At 44.6% G+C, this 21,752-nt stretch overlaps 1 protein-coding gene across 1 annotated transcript in view; it reads right to left on the bottom strand.

The window, feature by feature from the left end:
- The window catches only part of DENND11 (DENN domain containing 11), a 48,857-nt gene extending 27,336 nt beyond the window's left edge, over positions 1-21,521 (bottom strand). Inside the window, exon 1 of the mRNA XM_027101711.1 lies at positions 21,254-21,521. Coding sequence (XP_026957512.1) covers positions 21,254-21,521 — 268 coding nt within the window. The remainder of the gene's footprint in view (positions 1-21,253) is intronic.
- Between the last annotated feature and the right edge of the window lie 231 nt (positions 21,522-21,752).

Genomic DNA, 21,752 nt, shown 5'->3' with positions numbered 1-21,752 from the left:
CAAACGTAGCTCTGCTTCCTTCCCTAACTCTTTCTCCTCTCTCCTCAAAATGAGGCTCTTCTCCAAGGTCCAGACACCAGTTCTTTGCCTGCAGAATTTAAGAGCTCATTCACTTATCCCTAATTACTGCGCTTCTACTGAGCTAGATGCTGGAGCTACAAAGTCAAATAAGACACAGTCCCTGACCTCAAACAGACTAGATTCCAGGGACAGATACGGAGATAAACAAGGAGACCAGCGATTACAGTTCTGGAGGCTGAGGGTGGTGGTATGTGGTAAATTCGATGACAGAGGATAACGTGGGATTTTAGAACGTAGCAATCACAAGCAGCCATAAGATTGAGGGAATCAGAGAAGTTCACAAGAGCAGTGTTTCCTCGAGGCTTGAGAGGATGCTACAGGACATGCCCTACTGTTTTCTTGCATATTCAAAAATTTTCCAAATAAAAATACTAAGATACTTGTAAGATTTCACTTTAGAACAAACTTCTCATCAACACCTCAAACCCTAATTGCCCAAGCATTAGAAACATCATTAATAATCCCAGACAACCAATGCTTTCAGATAATTGTTCGGGGCATCAGAGGTACCGCATATCAAGTCTACCCGGACACGACCCAGTCTCTGAATGGGGTGGGCATCACGGGGGATCAGCCTATCCCATATTCAGCAGCCTAAGGCACTTTCAAGTAGTTTATTTTCAAAAGAGGACTCTTAAACTCAAACAACTAATCAATGGGCTAAAAGAGAAAGCATGAAAAAAGGAATTAAGATTTCACACAACAGAGAGGCCAGAACAATGTTGTATCTGTCAGGGTTAAAGACGAGCAAAAGCATGCTGCACGCTGAAAGAGGGGCGAACGTGGGGAGAAAGGTAAGGTTTCGCACACCGACTTCCCCCACGTTCCTGTCTTTCCACTAGCATCCCTGTCTACGGTCTCCTCGGTCCAGTGGCTCTCACCCTGTGTTGTGCAACAGGACACCCAGGAAGCTTACAAGGGGGCTGACCCTCCCCCCAAATCTACACCGTCATGGTCTGTGCCACACGGGCACTTCAGCTGATGAGCCCCCTGTGCACACGGTCCTAACCCTTCATGATGGCAACAGATGGCTCGCCTAGGAGAGGGACAGCCTGCCACGGATCCTCTGGCAGACTCTGTCCTCTCGCTTACCTGCTCTTCTAGTATCTGCTGCCTTGTTCCCCGCCCCCATGCCACTCCATGCAGGGTTCAACTTGCTCTTAGCTCCTTTCCTCTGACCCAGCCTGTCCATGACTACTCAATGACTTGTTAAAACTTTAACGTACCTAAACTTTGTGCTGAGGGATAAGTTCACAAAAGCGCACAGATCATAGCTCTGCAGCACAATGAGTTCTCCCAGCATGAACATACCTGTGTGAGCAGAGCCCAGACCAAGCAGCAGGACATGAATAGCAAAACAGAAGCCGCTCTTCTGCCCCGTCCGAGTCATCACCCCTCTCTCCAGGCTGACTATTATCCGGACTCCGAACACGATAAATTAGCTTTGCTGTCTTTGAAATTTATAGAAATGCAATCATAGTTTGTATTCGTTTGCGTCTGTCTTCTTTGGCTCCATTTTTTTTTTTGCAAGATTCATCCATGTTGATGCATGTAGCAATAATTTCTTCACTTACTACTTCCATCCTATGCATGTAACACAGCTTACTTACCTATGTGACTGTTGGTGCACATATAGCTTACTTCTTATTTGAAGCTATCACAAACAGCACTGCTGTGAACAATTCCATACCTGTCCTCTGGTGACTACACGTGCGGTAGCTTTGTAACGCATGACCCGGCTGGGCTGATTCACATTTCTCAGAATTCCCACTTGCGTCTGAGACTGGGGAGGCGAAGTGAAGCAGTAGCCATGTTGTGTTTATGTCAGAAGGCCAGTGTGAGGGCACCAGGTAACTCATGGGCGTTGCTGCTTATCTTGCAGGCTCATCACACTTGGGGGGTGGCTGCCAGGCCTGCGGTCGATGGATCCACCTTCCCTGGATCCTCTGTCAGCTTCTCGGACTCCCACCCCAGGCGTGTGCTTAGTTCCATAATGAAAGACATCAGCTTCATCAGGTCAGGGCACCACGTCATTAGAACAGGAGGCAGTGACACGCTGACCTGGGTTCCCACCCACCCTCATGAGTTCCAGCTTGTTCTCCTTCTTCTCAACTTTACTCTCTGCTTCCTAACTGTCCGCTCAAGAGACTTCAAGCTCCACCAACAGACACAAGGCAACAGCCTTACACAGACTTTCTAACCAGCTCCCACAATTGCACAAGATCAAATCCCTGCAATAAATCCCTTTATTTGTCTCCCAGTGGTTCTGTTTCTTTGATTAAACCTTGACTTTGACTGACACAATATGCACACATATCTGTTGACTACATCCCTAGGAGTGGAACGGCTGTAAAAATGTTTGCATCACTGCAAACTAAGGAAACTTTAATGATCCCCAAAGCAGTGTTTCCCAAAGCTTAGGTGACCAGGGCTTCTGCAAAACACAAAATTTGTAAAAAGGGATTTTGGCCAAACAATCTTTGTTTAGGTTAAACAAAGACAGACAAGTTCCTTTACTGCAGAACTTCTCAGAGCCTCTGATGTTTCTCCACATTACGAATCTCTGTGAGATCAAGACCATGCTAAATGTTTCCAAAATTATTTGGCCAATAGACCTATTTTTATTTGTTTGTTTGTTTTTGCGGTACGCGGGCCTCTCACCGTTGTGGCCTCTCCCGTTGCGGAGCACAGGCTCCGGACGCGCAGGCTCAGCGGCCATGGCTCACAGGCCCAGCCGCTCCGCGGCACATGGGATCCTCCCGGACTGGGGCACGAACCCGCGTCCCCTGCATCGGCAGGCGGACTCTCAACCACTGCGCCACCAGGGAAGCCCAATAGACCTATTTTTAAGGAGCATCTTAAGGACCAAATTTTATAGAAGGCTTTTTTTTTTTTTTTTAAAGAAATAGCAGTATATTAGGGGCTGCAAGTTGACCCTTAGTACATACCACTCCTCCTTTCTTATAGGGAATAGGACCTCCTATTCTTAGCCTGGCATATGGCCTTCCAAATGATGACTATGTTTCTCTGTACCTTCTTGCAAATAGGTATGGCTACACAAGTAAATTCTGGCCAGTGGGATATAGGCAGAAGTGAGGTGTGTCTTTCCAAAATGTGCCTTAAAGGGAAGGCGTATGTAGTCCCTTCTTCCATCCTGCTGCCTGGCATATGGATGTGGTGACAAGCCGTCTTGAATCATACAGGTGAGGGCACCAGCCCACATATCAAGGAGGGGATGATGGCGCGAGAGCCAACTTGAGTCTAGGTCCTTGGATGACCCCATGGGTATGAACCGGCATTCCAGCCCTGGACCGGCTATCTCCTGACTGTTAAGTGAAAACTAAACTCTTATCTTGATTAAGTCACTGCTAATTTGGGTCTCTGGTATTCATGGCCAAACATACGTCTTCTTACTTAATACAGCTGATCTGAAGAATAAAGCCCCCAATTCCTCAGCCTGGTCCTCAAAGCTTCTCTCTTATTCCTCTGTGCCTGGCCAATCCTCATTGTATAGGAACTGAAAGAATCAGACGAAGTGAATGACACCCTGTTAGTTACATCCTTCACTTCTAGATGGATGCAAACCCCTCTAGGTCGGGAAGAAAGGTCCATCAGGGTCAGGCTGGTGAATCACAGCATGGAGCATGGACTCCAGAACACCACTCTGGGAACAGTTCTTTATCCCACAGGAAGAACATTTCTGCTGACACACTCGTTGAATTAAAGGAGTAGATGAAGCTACTATGGCCCTCATCCCAGCCTAATACAATCATTGTCTTAGATGTCTGTCTCCCCAGGAGACTGGACTTCTTAAAGGCAGGAACTCTGATTGTTTATCTTTACATCCCAACATAGCACAGTGCTTAGCACAAGACAGGATGGACATTAAAAACAAAAACAAAGCAAAAACCCAGCTTTATAGAGGATATGCATGTTTTTAAAAAGCTAGTAGTAATGATATTGTGGTTATGTAGAAAAATGTCCTTCTTCTTACGAGGTTTATACTCAAGTATTTAGGAGTGAAGTCACGTCTGCATTTACTTTCTTTTTTTTTTAATTAACTTATTTTATTTACTATTTTTTATTTTGGGTTGCATTGGGTCTTTGTTGCTGTGCGCAGGCTTTCTCTAGTTGCGGTGAGCGGGGGCTACTCTTCGTTGTGGTGCGCGGGCTTCTCATTGTGGTGGCTTCTCTTGTTGCGGAGCACGGGCTCTAGGAGCACAGGCTTCAGTAGTTGTGGCACGCGGGCTCTAGAGCGCAGGCTCAGTAGTTGTGGTGCATGGGCTTAGTTGCTCCGCAGCATGTGGGATCTTCCCAGACCAGGGCTCGAACCCGTGTCCCCTGCATTGGCAGGCGGGTCCTTAACCACTGCGCCACCAGGGAAGCCCTGCATTTACTTTCAAATGGCTGAGGAAAAAAGTTTTTATCTGTATTCAGTCAATTCTAGTACAATGCTTGTTGAATTTGTGCCAACACAATTGATATATTAAGAACAATGTGCACATAGGGAATTTCCCATTTGCTAATGCTATGGATTCAATGCAATCTCAATAAAAATCCCAATAAGCTATTTGTGGATATTGACAAGTTAATTCTAAAGTTTACATGGAAAGGCAAAAGGCCGAAGTTAGCCAATACAATACTGAAGAGAACTAATACTGCCTGATTCTAAGACTCACTATAAAGTAAACAAGACAGTATGGTACTGGCACAAGATTAGACAAATAGATCAATGGAACAGACTAGAGAGCCCAGTAATAGACCCCCGCAAATACAGTCAACTGATCTTTGCCAAAGGAGCTAAGGTAATACAATGGGAAAAAGATAGTCTTTTCAACAGTGGTGTTAGAACAACTGGATATCCATACGGAAAAAAATGAATCTAGGCACAGACCTTACACTTTGCACAAAAATTAACTCAATATGAATAGTATACCGAAATGTAAAATGCAAAATTATAAAACTTCTAGAAGATAACATAGGAGAAAATCTAGGTGACTTTGAGTTTAGCAACGAGTTTTTAGATACAACACCAAAAGAATCATCCAGGAAGAAAAAATTGGTAAGTTATACTTCATTAAAATTAAAAACTTCTGACCTGTGAAAGACACCATTAAGAGAATAAAAAGACAAGCTAATGATGGGGCAAAATATTTGCAAAAACATATCCGATAAAGGCTTATATCCAAAATAAGAACTCTTAAAACTCAACATTAAGAAAACAACTCGGGCTTCCCTGCTGGCACAGTGGTTGAGAGTCCGCCTGCCGATGCAGGGGACGCGGGTTCGTGCCCCAGTCCGGGAAGATCCCACATGCCGCGGAGCGGCTGGGCCCGTGAGCCATGGCCGCTGGGCCTGCGCGTCAGGAGCCTGTGCTCCGCAACGGGAGAGGCCACAGCAGTGAGAGGCCCGCGTACCGCAAAAAAAAAAAAAAATGAAAACAACTCAATTTAAAAAATGGACAAAAGATCTGAACAGATATCTCACCAAAGAAGACACACAGACGGTAAACGTGCATAGGAAAACATGCTCAATATCACATATCATCAAGGAATTGTCAATTAAAACAACAAGATCCTACTACACACCTATCAGAATGGTCAAAATCCAAAACGCTGAAAACACCAAATGCTGACAAGGATGTGGAGCAACAGGAAGCCTCACCCACTGCTTGCGGGAGTGCGAAACGGTGCAGCCGCTTTGGAGGACAGTTGGGCAGCTGCTTACAAAACGAAACACATTCCTGCCACGTGATCCAGCAATCATGCTCCTTTGTATATTTATCCAATGAGCTGAAAACTTAGGTCCACACAAAAGCCTGCACGTTAATGTTTATAGCAGCTTTGTTAATATAACTGCCAAAAACTGGAAGCAACCAAGATGTCCTTCAAAAAGGTGAATGGATTAAAAAAACCTGTGGGATATCCATATAACAAACTACTATCCAGCAATAAAAAGAAATGAGCCACCAAGCCACGAAAAATCATGGAGGAAACCTAAATGCATGTTGCTAAGTGAAAGAAGCCAGTCTAAAAAAGCTATATTCTGCAAAATCCCAACGATGTGACATTTTGGAAAGGAAAAACTACAGATAGTAGAAAAGGTCAGGCGGTAAGCAGGGATGAACAAGCAGAGCACAGAGGATTTTTAGGGCAGTAAAACTATTCTGCATGATACTGTTATGGTGGACACCTAACATCGTGCATTTTCAAAACCCAGAGAACGTACAACACAAAGAGTGAACCCTTATGTAAACTATGAACTTCAGATAACAATAATGTATAAATACTGGTTCATCAATTACAACAAATATACCACGCTAATGCACGATGTCAATAATAGAGGTAACGGGGGGGCCAGGCAGGCAGGTAGGGGAAGAGGGTACATGGAAACTCTGTACTTTCTGCTCAGTTTTCCTGTAAACCTAAAATTGTTAAAAATAAAATAAAATTTATTAATTAAGAGGGGTAATAAATTAATTAACCTAGGTTAATTATCCTAGGGGTAGTAATGATATTGTGGCTATGTAGGAAAACGGCCTTATTCTTAGGAGATTTAAACTGAAGTATTTAGAAATGCAATGTCATGATGTCTGAAAGTTACTTTCAAATAGTTCAGAAAAAAAAAGTATATTTATACATCCTCAGCTCTGCTATAATGCTGGCCGAATTTGTTCCAAAGCAATTGATATGTTAACAATTCATAGGGAATTTCATGTTTGCTGATATGTGGTTTTGATCTCAAGGTTCAAAATGTGAACACAGAAAACTGCACCCAGCTGTAGCACCACACAAAACGCACCCCACACAACACTCAAACATCTGCCTGCTACCTCGGTTCACCATGTGTGTTCTGAGCCACACTTATCTCCTCTAGTGTCACAACTTTCCATCCAATTTCACAAAGACCTCTTCCTCTGCTTCATTATAATTCACAAGCTCAACCCTTCCAACACCCACCTTCGTATGCAAACTGCAGGTCTTTTTTAAGGTAGAGTGCCGTATTTTGAGTATTGATGCATTTCTTAATTATTTAACATATGTACAACCATCCTACCACTTTTATTATGTTCCTATCTTTCTTTAATGTGTCACTGACAAAGTCTTTGAGTGTTGTGCCCCTCACCCCATCTTCCCCACAAGCCCTGTGATTTTTACTGCATGATTTGCTTAGCACAGTGGTTTTTAGGAATGCGTATTTCACATTATTGTGGAACTGACTTTAGATAAAGCAAATATGGCAAAATGTCAACAAATGCGGAGTGACACATATATCTCAACAAATGCAGAGTGACACATGTATCTAAGTCAGGGATATACAGATTTTCACTGTACTATTCTTTCAACTTTTCTGAGGTTTAAAAAATTTCAACATATGAGAGGGAGACAAGATGGCAGAATAGAAGGACTTGAGCTTACCTCCTCTCACGAAAGCACCAAAATCACAACTAACTGCTGAACAACCATCAACAAAGAAGACTGGAAACTTCCAAAAATGTATTCTACATCCAAAGACAAAGAAGCCACAACGAGACAGTAGGAGGGGTGTTTTCATGATATAATCAAAACCCATACCCACCAGGTGGGTGACCCACAAATTGGAAAAGAATTGTATCACAGAGGTCCTCCCACAGGAGTGAGACTTCTGAACTCCATGTCAGGTTCCCCAGCCTGGGGGTCTGGCATTGGGAGGAGGAGCTCCCAGAGCATTTGGCTTTGAAGGCCAGCAGGGCTTGAGCGCAGGAGCTAAACAGGACTAGGGGAAACAGAGACTCCACTCTTGGAACGTGCACACAAGGTTTCATGTGCACTGGGACCCAGGGCAAAGCAGTGACTCCACAGGAGCCTGGGCTAGACCTACCTGTGGGTAGTGGAGGATCTCCTGGGGATGCAGGGGTTGGCTGTGGCTCACCGTGGGGGCAAGGACACTGGTGGAAGAGGCCCCAGGGAATATTCATTGGCATGAGCTCTCCCAGAAGTTGCCATTTTGGTACCAAGACCTGGCCCCACCCAACAGCAGACAGGTTGCCTAAAGTCATCCTGAGTGCACAGCCACCTCTAAACACACCCCTTGACACGGCCCTGCCCACCAGAGAGACAAGACCCAGCTCCATCCACCAGTGGGCAGGCACCAGTGCCTCCCACCAGGGAGCCTGCACAAGCCCCTGAACCAACCTCACCTAACGGGAGTAGACACCAGAAGCAAGAGGAACTACAAACCTGCAGCCTGAGAAACGGAGACCACAAACACAGAAAGTTAGACAAAATGAGATGGCAGAGGAATATGTTCCAGATGAAGGAACAAGATAAAACCCCAGAAGAACAACTAAGTGACGTGGAGATAGGCAATCTGCCTGAAAAAGAATTCAGAGTAATGATAGTAAAGATGATCCAAGATCTTAGAAAAAAGAATGGAGGCACTGACCAAGAAGATACAAGAAATGTTTAACAAAGAGCTAAAAGATTTAAAGAACAAACAGAGATGAACAATACAATAACTGAAATGAGAAATACACTAGACAGAATCAATAGCAGAATAAATGAGGCAGAAGAACGAATAAGTGAGCTGGAAGAAAGAATGGTGGAAATCACTGCCATGGAACAGAATAAAGAAAAAAGAATGAAAAGAAATGAGGACAATCTAAGAGACCTCTAGGACGATGTTCATCACACCAACATTTGCATTATAGGGGTCCCAGAAGAAGACAGAAAGAAAGGGTCTGAGAAAATATTTGAGGAGATAATAGCCGAAAATTTCCCTAATATGGGAAAGGAAACACTCAAGTCCAGGAAGCGCAGAGGAGGCTAAACACGTGGAGGCTAAACAATATGCTACAACAAACCAATGGATCAATGAAGAAATCAAAGAGGAAATTAAAAAATACCTAGGGACAAATGAAAATGAAAGCATGAAGATATAAAACCTATGGGAGGCAGCAAAAGCAGTTCTAAGAGGGAAGTTTACAGCCATGCAATCTTACCTCAGAGAAAGGGAACCCCCATACGATTATCAGCTGATTTTTCAGCAGAAACTGCAGGCCGGAAGGGAGTGGCCTGATATATTTAAAGTGTGAAAAGGAAAAACCTACAACCAAGTATACTCTACCCAGCAAGGCTCTTGTTCAGATTCAACAGAGAAATCAAAAGCTTTACAGACAAGCAGAAGCTTAGAGAATTCAGCACCACCAAATCAGCTTTACAAAAAATGCTCAACGAACTTCTCTAGGCAGAAAAGAAAAAGCCACAACTAGAAATAAGAAAATTACAAATGGGAAAGCTCATGAAATAAGAAAAAAGAAAATTACAAATGGTAAAGGCAAACATACAGTAAAGATAAGAAATCCACAAATATGGTATCAAAACCAGCAATTGTGAAAAGAGGTGAGTACAAATGCAGGATATTCGAAATGCATTTGAAATTAAGAGACCAGAGACTTAAAACCATCTTGGATATATATATATATTTATTTATTTATTTATATATATTTATACATATTTATATGCATATTTATATATATACATAGACTGCTATATCAAAACCTCATGGTAACCACAAACCAAAAATCTATAATATATACACACACAAAAAAGAAAAATCAATCCAAAAACAACTCTAACGATAGTCATCAAATCACAAGAGATCAAAAGAGGAAGGGAAGAAAAAAAGACCTACAAAAACAAAACCTAAACAATTAACAAAATGGCAGGACTTCCCTGGTGGTCCAGTGGTTAAGAATCCACCTTTCAATGCAGGGGATGTGGGTTCGATCCCTGGTAGGGGAACTAAAATCCCTCATGCCACAGGGCAACTAAGCCCATGCACTCTAGAGCCTGTGCGCCACAACTAGAGAGCTCATGTGTTGCAACTACTGAGCCCATGCACTCTGGAGCCCGCGCGCCACAACTACTGACCCGCACACTCTGGAGCCTGCATGCCACAACTAGAGAGCCTGCGCGCTGCAACTACTGAGCCCGCGCACCACAACTAGAGAGAACCCTGCGTGCTGCAACGAAGAACCCACATGCTGCAACAAAAGATCCCACGTGCCACAATAAAGATCCCACGTGCAGCAACTAAAACCCAACACAGCCAAATAAACAATTAACAAAACAGCAATAAGAACATACATACTGATAATTACCTTAAACGTAAATAGATTAAATGCTCCAACCAAAAGACATTGATTAGCTGAGTGGATACAAAAACAAGACCTGTATATATGCTGTCTACAAGAGACCCACTTCAGATCTAGGGACACATACAGACTGAAAGTGAGGGGATGGAAAAAGGTATTCTATGCAAATGGAAATCAAAAGAAAGCTGGAGTAGCAATACTTTTATCAGACAAAGTAGACTTTAAAATAAAAACTGTTACAAGAGACAAAGAAGGACACTACATAATGATCAAGGGATCAATCCAAGGAGAAGACATAACAATCATAAATATATATGCACCCAACATGGGAGCTCCTTATATATTAAGGTGAATGCTAACAGCCATACAAGGAGAAACTGACAGTAAAACAATAATAGTGGGGGACTTTAACACTCCACTTACATCAATGGACAGATCACCCAGACAGAAAATCAATAAGGAAACACAGGCCTTAAATGACACATTAGACCAAATGGACTTAATTTATATGTATAGGACATTCCATCCAAAAGCAGCAGAATACACATTCTTCTCAAGTGCACATGAAACATTCTCCAGGACAGATCAGATGCTGGGCCACAAAGCAAACCTCAGTAAATTAAAGAAAACTGAAATCATACCAAGCATCTTCTCCAACCACAATGCTATGAGATTAGAAATCAAGGCTTCCCTGGTGGCGCAGTGGTTGAGAGTCCGCCTGCCGATGCAGGGGACACGGGTTCGTGCCCTGGTCCGGGAAGATCCCACATGCCGCGGAGCGGCTAGGCCCATGAACCATGGCCACTGAGCCTGCGCGTCCGGAGCCTGTGCTCCGCAACGGGAGAGGCCACAACAGTGAGAGGCCCGTGTACCGCAAAAAAAAAAAAAAAAAAAGAAATCAACTACAAGAAAAAATTGCAAAAACACATACACGTGGAGGCTAAACAATATGCTACAACAAACCAATGCATCAATGAAGAAATCAAAGAGGAAATTAAAAAATATCTAGGGACAAATGAAAATGAAAGCATGAAGATATAAAACCTATGGGAGGCAGCAAAAGCAGTTCTAAGAGGGAAGTTTACAGCAATGCAATCTTACCTCAGGAAACAAGAAAAATCTCAAACAACCTAAACTTGCACCTAAAGCAACTAGAGAAAGAAGAACAAAGAAACTCCAAAGTTAGTAGAAGGAAAAAAATCATAAAGATCAGAGCAGAAATAAATGAAACAGACAAAGAAAATAGAAAAGATCAATGAACCGAAGAGCTGGTTCTTTGAAAAGATAAACAAAATTGATAAACCTTTAGCCAGACTCATCAAGAAAAAAAGGGAAGTGGCTCAAATCAATAAAATGAGAAATGAAAAAGAAGTTACAACTGACACCACAGAAATAGAGTCATAAGAGACTACTACAAGCAACTATATGCCAATAAAATGGAAAATCTGGAAGAAATGAACAAATTCTTAGAAAGGTACAGTCTTCCAAGACCAAACCAGGAAGAAATAGAAAATATGAACAGACCAATCACCAAGTACTGAAATTGAAACTGTGATTTAAAAGATTCCAACAAACAAAAGTCCAAGACCAGATGGCTTCACAGGTGAATTCTTCTATCAGACATTTAGAGAAGAGTTAACACCTATCCTTCTGAAACTCTTCCAAAAAACTGCAGAGGAAGGAACAGTCCTAAACTCATTCTATGCGGCCACCATCACCCTGGTACCAGAAGACAATGATATCACAAAAAAAGAAAATTACAGGCCAACATCACTGATGAACATAGACGCAAAAATCCTCAACAAACTACTAGCAAACCGAATCCAACAATACATTAAAAGGATCATACACCATGATCAAGTGGGATTTTTCCCAGGAGTGCAAGGATTTTTCAGTATCTGCAAATCAATCAGTAGATACACCCTGTTAACAAATTGAAGAATAAAAACTATATGATCATCTCAATAGATGCAGGAAAAGCTTTGGACAAAACTCAACACCCATTTATGATAAAAACTCTGCAGAAAAAGTAGGCACAGAGGGAACCTACCTCAACATAATAAAGGCCATATATGACGAACCCACAGCTAACATCATACTCACCAGTGAAAAGCTGAAAGCATTTCCTCTAAGATCAAGAACAAGATAAGGATGTCCACTCTCACCACTTTTATTCAACATAGTTTTGGAAATCCTAGCCATGGCAAACAGAGAAGAAGAAGAAATAAAAGGAATCCAAACTGGAAAAGAAGTAAAACTGACACTGTTTGCAGATGATATGATACTATACATAGAAAATCCTAAAGATGCTACCAGAAAACTACTAGAGCTCATCAATGAATTTGGTAAGGTTGCAAGATACAAAATTAATACACAGAAACCTCTTGCATTTCTATACACTAACAGCGAAAAATCAGAAAGAGAAATTAAGGAAATAATCCCACTTACCATCGCATCAAAAAAATAAAATACCTAGGAATAAACTTATCTAAGGAGGCAAAAGACCTGTACTCTGAAAACTATGAGATGCTGATGAAAGAAATTAAAGATGACACAAACAGATGCAAAGATATACCATGTTCTTGGATTGGAAGACTCAATATTGTCAAAATGCCTATACTAACCAAGGCAATCTACAGATTCAATGCAATCCCTATCAAATTACCAATGGCATTTTTCACAGAACTAGAACAAAAGAACTTTCAATTTGTATGGAAATATAAAAGACCCCAAATAGCCAAAGCAATCTTGAGAAAGAAAAACAGAGCTGAAGGAATCAGGTGCCCTAACTTCAAACTATACTACAAAGCTACACTAATCAAAACAGTATGGTACTGGCACAAAACAGAAATATAGATCAATGGAACAGGATAGAAAGCCCAGAAATAAACCCATGCACCTATGGTCAATTAATTTAGGACAAAGGAGGCAAGAATATACAGTGGAGAAAAGACAGTCTCTTCAATAAGTGGTGCTGGGAAAACTGGACAGCTACATGTAAAAGAATGAAATTAGAACATTCTCTAACATCATACACAAAAATAAACTCAAAATGGATTAAATACCTAAATATTTGTAAGACCAGATACTATAAAACTCTTAGAGGAAAACATAGGCAGAATACTCTTTGACATAAACTGCAGCAATATCTTTTTGGATCCACCTAATGAAAATAAAAACAAAAATAAACAAATGGGACCTAATGAAACTTAAAAGCTTTTTCACAGCAAAGGAAACCATAAACCAAATGAAAAGACAACCCACAGAATGGGAAAACATATTTGCAAACAAAGTGACTGACAAGGGATTAATCTCCAAAATGTACAAACAGCTCATACAGTTCAATATCAAAAAAGCAAACAGCCCAATCAAAAAGTGGGCAGAAGATCTTAACAGGCATTTCTCCAAAGAAGACATACAGATGGCAATAGGCACATGAAAAGATGCTCAACGTCACTAATCATTAGAGAAATGCAAATCAAATCTGCAATGAGATATCACCTCACACTGGTCAGAATGGCCAACATCAAAAAGTCTACAAACAATAAATGCTGGACAGGGTGTGGAGAAAAGGCAACCCTCCTACACTGTTGGTAGGAAGGTAAATTGGTACAACCACTATGGAGAACCATCTGGAGGTTCCTTAAAAAACTACCATATGATCCAGCAATCCCACTCCTGGGCATATATCTGGAGGAAACCATAATTCAAAAAGATGCATGCACCCCAATGTTCACTGCAGCACTATTTACAATAGCCAAGACAAGGAAGCAACCTAAATGTCCACTGACAGATGAATGGATAAAGAAGATGTGGTACATATCAATATATGCAGTGGAATATTATTCAGTCATAAAAAAGAATGAAATAATGCCATTTGCAGCAACACGGATGGACCTAGAGATTATCATACTAAGTGAATTAAGTCAAAAAGGGAAAGACACATACCATATCACTTATATGTAGAATCTAAAATATGACACAAATGAACTTATCTACAAAACAGAAACAGAGTCACAAGCTTTGAAAACAAATTTATGGTACCAGAGGGGGAAGGTGCGGGGTGGGGGATAAATCAGGAGTTTGGGATTACTACTATATATAAAATAGCAATCGGCTTCCCTGGTGGCGCAGTGGTTGAGAGTCCACCTGCCGATGCAGGGGACACGGGTTCATGCCCCAGAGCGGCTAGGCCCGTAAGCCATGGCCGCTGAGCCTGTGCGTCTGGAGCCTGTGCTCCGCAACGGGAAAGGCCACAACAGTGAGAGGCCCGCGTACCGCAAAATAAATAAATAAATAAATAGACAATCAACAAGGATCTACTGTACAGCACAGTGAACTCTACTCAATATTCTGTAATAACACATATGGGAAAAGAATCTGAAAAGTAAGGGATATATGTATAACAGAATCACTTTGCTGTACACTTGAAACTAACAACACTGGAAATCAACTATACCTCAATATAAAAAAAAAATTAAAAATTTCAACATATGAACTAAGAAACATAACTGAAATAACAGAGATGCAAAAAACCATAAGCTAAGCATAAAGGACTTTGCAAAAGCAAAAAATAATTGAGACAATGTGTTATATTTAAGGGGATGAAACAGCATGATGGCTAAAGGTCATCCTTTAACAGAAATAGTACACTAGTCTCAAAAATTAGAAACCCGTTTATATATGAAACTTGTAAGAGGCTTAAAGGAAAGTGATTTGGCAGAAATAACAATCCTTGTCGTGAGCCATTTAGGGCCAGGAAAACCTCACACAGAATGCTGCCTACCTCAGGCTCAGCCTTCACACTCAAAGACATTTTGGTTTTCCAAATTTCCTCACCACACTTTAGGAACCCAGCCAGGGAGGTGGGGCCTGGCAAGATTGAACAGAAGGGCTCATCCCAGGGGTAGGCAATCAAAGAGAGGAGTCAACACTGACAAGTGCCTTATTTCCTGACTTGCTCTCCTTCCATCTCCATGTCCCCCCTTGCCTTGGGCCCATCACAGGTACCCACAGGCCCTGCCTAGCCTCTAGGAGGGATGGACATGACCGCACGAGGAACAAACGTGGCAACCTGCTTTGTGTACACTCAGTCAGTCATTCAGTAAATATTGGTGGAACGTAACTTGGCAGCCCAGTGCCAGATTCTGGGCTCAGGCAAAGGAACTTGGGCTAACAGATTACTGAGTTGGCGGCTCAGGTACCCAGGGAAGCCACAGGGCAATGCTGAGCCTGGCTGTAGATGCAGAGATGGTCTGAACCTCGTGGCCCTGTGTGCCAGGGCCTCCCAGAGCTGATGTTTCACAGGCTCCAACGCTAGGTGAGATGTACTCTGTCCTATCTACATACAGGGCTGCCTCTGCCTTCTATTTCTGTTGAAATGTGAAATGACCACACCCCCAAGCATATTTGGATTTCATCAACCACCATCTCTCCAGGGAGAATAGATATTAGCTGCTACTGCTGCTGCCTGTTAAGAAAGCTGATCTCAGAATATTTAAAATGGAGAAGGCAATGATCTTGAACCAAAATAATCTCTGTCTAGTGGGAAATACGTGGCTTTCCTTCCTCCTTTTCTCCCTCCGTGTTGGGTGGTTCCCAAACAAGAATTTCCTCCTGAGCCCTTGATTTCATAAGCAGTGGCTGCCTCAGCTTAAGGTCCTGTTACGGCTCCTCTGACCTCAAGAGTGGAGCTCTGTACCAGCTCTCGCCTCTCCAACATGTGCGCTGATTTTTACTCTTTCCATCAGCTCTGCCCATTGGCATACCCACAAGCCCTGAATAAAGGCAAGAATCCAGGTGTACTTGTGGTCCCCACTTTTGCAGGAGGCCCCCAAATCCCAGAGATGGAAGAAACCTCAGAAGCTTATATGGTTCAGACTCTAACGCCAGAAAAGTCGACAACTCTGGGTCTTAAATAGTTTTGAATTATCTTACCACCACCTAGGATGAGAGTATATTCAAAGGAAGAGTCAGTATAAAGAAACCTGAGGCAGGAAGAAATTAATCCTGGTGATTTCAAGTCAGCCATATGCCAACCCATGGCTGAATTCCAATGCATTAATTTTACATGGAAGAAACTTTCCATTTCACGGGCCCCATATCGTTTTGCGCCAGGTAGTGGTGTGGTGTGATGTGGGAAGAAGCACAGGAATTCTGCCCATCTCTGCTCTGTGACTTAATATGACCTAACTGCCCTGTGCCTCTGTTTTTCTCGTCATTACAGAGCAGACTGTTGAAAGGATTAGCTAGCTCCTGGTCCACGGTGGGCACTCAGTAAGTGGTGGTTGTTTTGATTCCCACTCCTACTCTAGTTTCCATCCACTTTCAAGAGGAGAAACAGAAGTCCCTGCAGATGGTGATCAATTGACTTCTCCCTGAAAACCACAAGCAGGTGAATCACCAACAGCCTGAGAAAGAGTTTGCCAATGTGGGAATTACTGAAATTCACCACAGTTGTGTTCCACTGACATCTGATAGAAACTACAGAGAAAGGACGCGGCAGAGTTAATCATTCGAACCGGCCTTCTCTTGGCCTCTTTGAGCTGGTCGTTCGTAGGACTGCTCTTTGAGACTCAAAATGGCGCTCCAAATTTTCCATTCTCATTCTGCTTTGTCACTTTCCCACCAGTGGCTGGAGCCATTTAGTATTGCATGAGTCAGATGACCTGGGCAGCCCTCCAAGTTATGCCTCAGATGCTACACCTGGCCCTGTCTCGCTGTGCCTCCACACTGCCATTGTTTAAAAGAAAATGCCTGTATTCTGCTGACTATACGCAGAACGTATGGGGGTTAAAATTAGCGTATGTGAGTGATTTTAAATACTACGCTCATTTAACGGGAACACAGAAGCATTTTGATGCACTAAATAGGGGCTCAGCTGTAATTTAGGCACTGGCTAGAGGTTGAGGGAGGAACAGGTAATTCATCCCTAATCAGGAAGAACAAAGGAAAAGGAGACATCTTACCAACCTCAGCAGGTTTTCCTCTGCTCAGCCATCCCAACACAAACACGCACAGCATAGGAATCTCCCCCAGACACTCACAAAATAACTCAGGGGAAAATGCAGCTGTTGAAAGTGAATCTCTTATAAAGAAACAGTCCAGTGAGGCTGATTCACAGGTGTCATACACTGCAGATCCAGAGCTCTAGCTACCTCAGGCCCACACACAAGTCCTCAGTCACATGGTGAGACAGCTATGTCACCTTCATAGAGGGGATGGGGGAAGCAGGCTGATTTCCAAGTGTGACAGTGACTTTTCCCTTAATTAAGCGGACAAAAGAACGAAAATTTTACCAGAGACCCAAAGAAGAGAATCAAAATTAAAACCCAAAGCTCTAAATAATGGGTTGGACACAATGAAAAAGCAGGATTCTGGCTGCCAACCTCTCCCACTTGGCTCCCATAGTCGCCATCTGGGCCTGGTTTCAATAGCAGCTTTGTAGCCCACATGGCCAGCACCACCACCATCCCAGGGACTCCCTGCTCCAGATAAAGACTGAGTGTGTCAGGGAGTGAGTGAGAGAGAGACAGGGGAAGGAGAGTGTGTGTGAGAGAGCGAGAGCCTCTGCCTCACTTGACCCTGAAGCCCCTACAGACCTCACAACATCGGTAGATGCAACAACCATAATTTTCAAACCGTGACTCTGATGAAAATAACATTCTTTATGGCCCCAGCCTCTTCTCTGATTCTTTCTACAGATGCCCAACCCAAAATTAGTATCCAGAAATACAGGAGAATTACTCTTATTCCCATTCACCGGTCTGAGGATCACTGGGCACATCCCTGCCCAAGAGTGTGTGAGTGTGTGCATAACCAGAATCCACTCCTCTCTCACACCTCTCTCAGCACCCAGACCACGCACACCCTGACAGATGAACCACGGCTGTGGATTCTCTCCTCCCCCATCCCCTCTCGTGCTCTCGCAGGCACATGTGCCAACAGTTCCCTATACCAGGTGGGAAGATGAATGAAATACCCATGGCCTGGGCAGCAGGTGACTGGGGAGGTTTGGGGAGAAGGGAGGAGCTCCTGGGGAACACTGAGGACACAGCTGGGAGACACATGGGGAGCAGACAGGTAAGCGCAGAAACTCTAGACAGTTTCTCCCATGGAAGAACTTCTGTGATATGTTCTGATTTGGGTAAAGAAGCCAGTATTCACTTTACTACTTTGGGTATCACGGGCTAAGGAAGGCGAAAGCCTTGGTGGACCAAGATTAAATAATAACACATAGCAGACCTGCCTCCGTAGCAGAATGAGGAAGACACTGAACTATTAAAACTGGGAGACGTAAGTCTGGCCCCAGTGACGTCTCCCGCTCACTGGGCATCCAAGGGCCTCCATCTCCCCTCTCCAGACCGCGATTTCCTCAACCTTCACCCAAGGGACCCTCCACGGGCTCTCTGAGGCCCTTGTCCTAGCGTCGACCTTTGCAGCCCTGGGAACCCCAGTAGCATTCATTCATTCCATCTTCTACTCTTAGAATTATACTGCACCATATAATTTTTACTTGCTGTAGGTACTATCACAATTTTTTACAGGAAGTAAAGTGCCAATTGGGACTGAGAAGATGACAAGAGAGTTATGGGTAGGAAACAGCAGCTTTCCAAAAAAAACAAAACAAAACCATCAACCAAAGTTAAAAACACACTCTCTCCCCTCCCCCACTCCTTCTCAGCCTCTCCCCTCTCTGCACCCAGTAGGATAAAAAGTTAGGGGCCAGAGTTTCAGGCAGTGCTATATTCTAGAAAGACAACCAGACTCGGAGTCAAGTATTTATTGGCTAGTTAATATTTCCAAGTTACTTAATCATCCTTGGTTATAAACGATCATCAAATTACAATGGAGATGAGAATTAGATGAAAAACCATTATAGGGGACTTCCCTGGTGGCGCAGTGGTTGGGAATCCACCTGCCAATGCAGGGGACACGGGTTCGAGCCCTGGTCCGGGAAGATCCCACATGCCACGGAGCAACTGGGCCCGTGCGCCACAACTGCTGAGCCTGCGCTCTAGAGCCTGCGAGCTACAAGTGCTGAGCCCGCATGCCACAATACTGAGCCCCGCGTGCCTAGGGCCCGTGCTCTGCAACAAAGAGAGGCCAACACAATGAGAAGCCCGTGCACCGCATCGAAGAGTATCCCCCTGCTCGCCGCAACTAGAGAAAGCCTGTGTGCAGCAACGAAAACCCAACGCAGCCAAAAATAAATAAATACAAATTAAAAAAAAAAAAAAGAAAAACCATTACAGTAAAACGCCTGCACAAAGCAAGTGTCCAAGTGTCAGTTAAATCCCTTCTTTCCACAATAACCTTAATCTGAAAACCATTACCAATACATACTTGTGCGTGTGTGCACATCACACGTACACACAAATACCCCGTATACACATACCCACAAAATCATGCTCACCAGCTGTGATTGACAAGGCAGGGGGAGGGTTCCAATTCTGTGGTGCTTTTCAATGTTATTAACTCCATCTGTGGTTAGTGTAGGATTTTTTTTTTTTCTTCTCCTCTTCCCCTCTCTAGGCTCTACCGCCAGAGCGACCACTGCTAAATCAGACCCTGTTAGTGCTTTCTCTCCATTTCTTCTAGTTACTCTTAAACACTTTCCAGAATGAATCTCATGCTCACATCTATTTACTGTATGTAGGTGATGGGGTAGGGCATAAGGAATATTATTAGTTACAAAATAGTATCTGTTTTTGTCTAGCAATAAAGGTTACTCTGGTCAAAAAAAGAACAGGTTTTCTGTCTGGGAGTCCCAACCGTACATGAGCCAACCAGCCTATGTGATGAGCATTAAAAAAAAGAAAAATAGAAAATGCCAGTATGCACTACATGTAAAAGGGGTTAATACCATTTCATGAAACTTCTGTTTCAGTTACGTATGTGAGCACACTGATTGGTATGTAAAATGAATTTCATATGGTGGGTCACAGTCAAAAATGTTTGAAACCCACTGGGATGGGGGCCAAGGAATAGGCAGGAGTCAGAAAGGCCTAGTCTCCCCACAGCTGTTCCTACTTCTTCCTGGGTCTTGCTGGTTTATAATCCTCCCTGGATTGTATCTTCTGCCATCCCAAGACCCTCACCCTTTTTCCTCCCACTCCAGCGCACAGTATCAAGTTTTTCAGAATGCCTTCCATACCTCATCCTTGCCGGACCAGGAAAGGAACTCCGGAAAGAAACTGTTCTGTTTTTTTTCCCCTAATAGACACTCCACATTCCAGCAACCTCAGTGGAGTTAGGATAGAAAGACACACCTGCGCTTTTTTAAACCCTAGAACCAAGACTACAGCTCTCATCCCTCCAATCCTGAGAGCAGGGTCCTTCCCCGACCACCTAAGGCTCTCGGAGGGAGGTATTTACTCATTCACTTTTGAACCCCATGAATTCTCTCACCAGTAAAATGCACACTTCCTTACTGGATGGTCAGGGTAAAGCCTACCTGAGGAGGCTTCTCTTTTCATCGGTCTCCAGCTTAATCCCTCCGTGCCACCCCTTAATGCTCCAAGCATCAATTCCTCAAAATAATACCGTCAGAGGGAGTGAACTTGGCCGCTCACAAAGTTACCGTGCAGGGAGGGATGCGGAGCAAGGGCGGGAAGCAGAGAACACGGAAGCTGAGGACGCTCAGTTTCGGACGGAATTCACCTGGGGGGCGTTCCTCCTCTTCAAGGGAGAAATCTTTTAACCGAGCCCGAAACAAAAACAAAAGCCAGCGTGCCTGTGGCCACAAACGAGATCCTCTGTCACCGGAGAAGCGCAAACACGACTGTGGGGACGGGCGCGCGGGCTGGGGATCCGCTGAGAGGCAGCGGGACGCAACGGAGACGGGGTCAGAGGCGCAGGGAACAAAGCCTCACGCCCCGACCTCCCGGGGGCACCCGGCTCGCCCAAGGCAGCCAGGTCGGCGCGGAGGGGGTTGCACGTGTGCGGGTGCGCGCGCAGCGAGCCCCTCCCCCGCCGCCCCCGAAACCCAGTGAGCGGCGACCCTCTCCCCGCCCGCGGTCTCGGAGCGGCTCTCACCGGAGCGGGGGTCGAAGGTGACCACGAACACGGCCACCACCTGGTCCTCCTCCACGTCGCCCAGCTCCAGACGCCCGGGCTGCAGCAGCACCTGGGAGGGACCCAGCTCCTCGGGCTCCCGCCTCCTCGGCGGCTCCGCGGCCGCCCGGCCGCCCCCGCCGCCGCCCCAGCCCCGGACTCCAGCCTGCTGGTCCGGGGCCAGCGGCGGGGAGACGGCGGGGCCCTCGGCCCAACGCAGCAGCGGCGCCGCGTCTCCCCGCTCCACCATGGCGAGGTGAGGCGAGGCGAAGCGCGGCGCGGCGGCGAGGAGGAGCCGCGGGCGGCGAGGGGCGGGCGCAGGGGCGGGCTGCGGGAACTCCTCTCGCCGGAGGGCGGGCGGCCGGCCGGGCCTCCGCGCTCACGCCGCGCCTCCGCAGCCCCAGGCCCTCACCTGCCCCGGCCGCCCCGCCCCGCGCCGCCCCACCATAGGAATGCTATGCCCGCCCCGCGCCGCGCCCCC

The sequence above is a fragment of the Aethalodelphis obliquidens genome, unplaced genomic scaffold (assembly GCF_003676395.1).
Source record: "Aethalodelphis obliquidens isolate GAN/ISIS:26980383/991018 unplaced genomic scaffold, ASM367639v1 scaffold5, whole genome shotgun sequence".
NCBI lineage: Eukaryota > Metazoa > Chordata > Mammalia > Artiodactyla > Delphinidae > Aethalodelphis > Aethalodelphis obliquidens.
The sequence above is the reverse complement of the archived record's forward strand: the minus strand, read 5'-3'. Positions and strand labels throughout refer to the sequence as shown.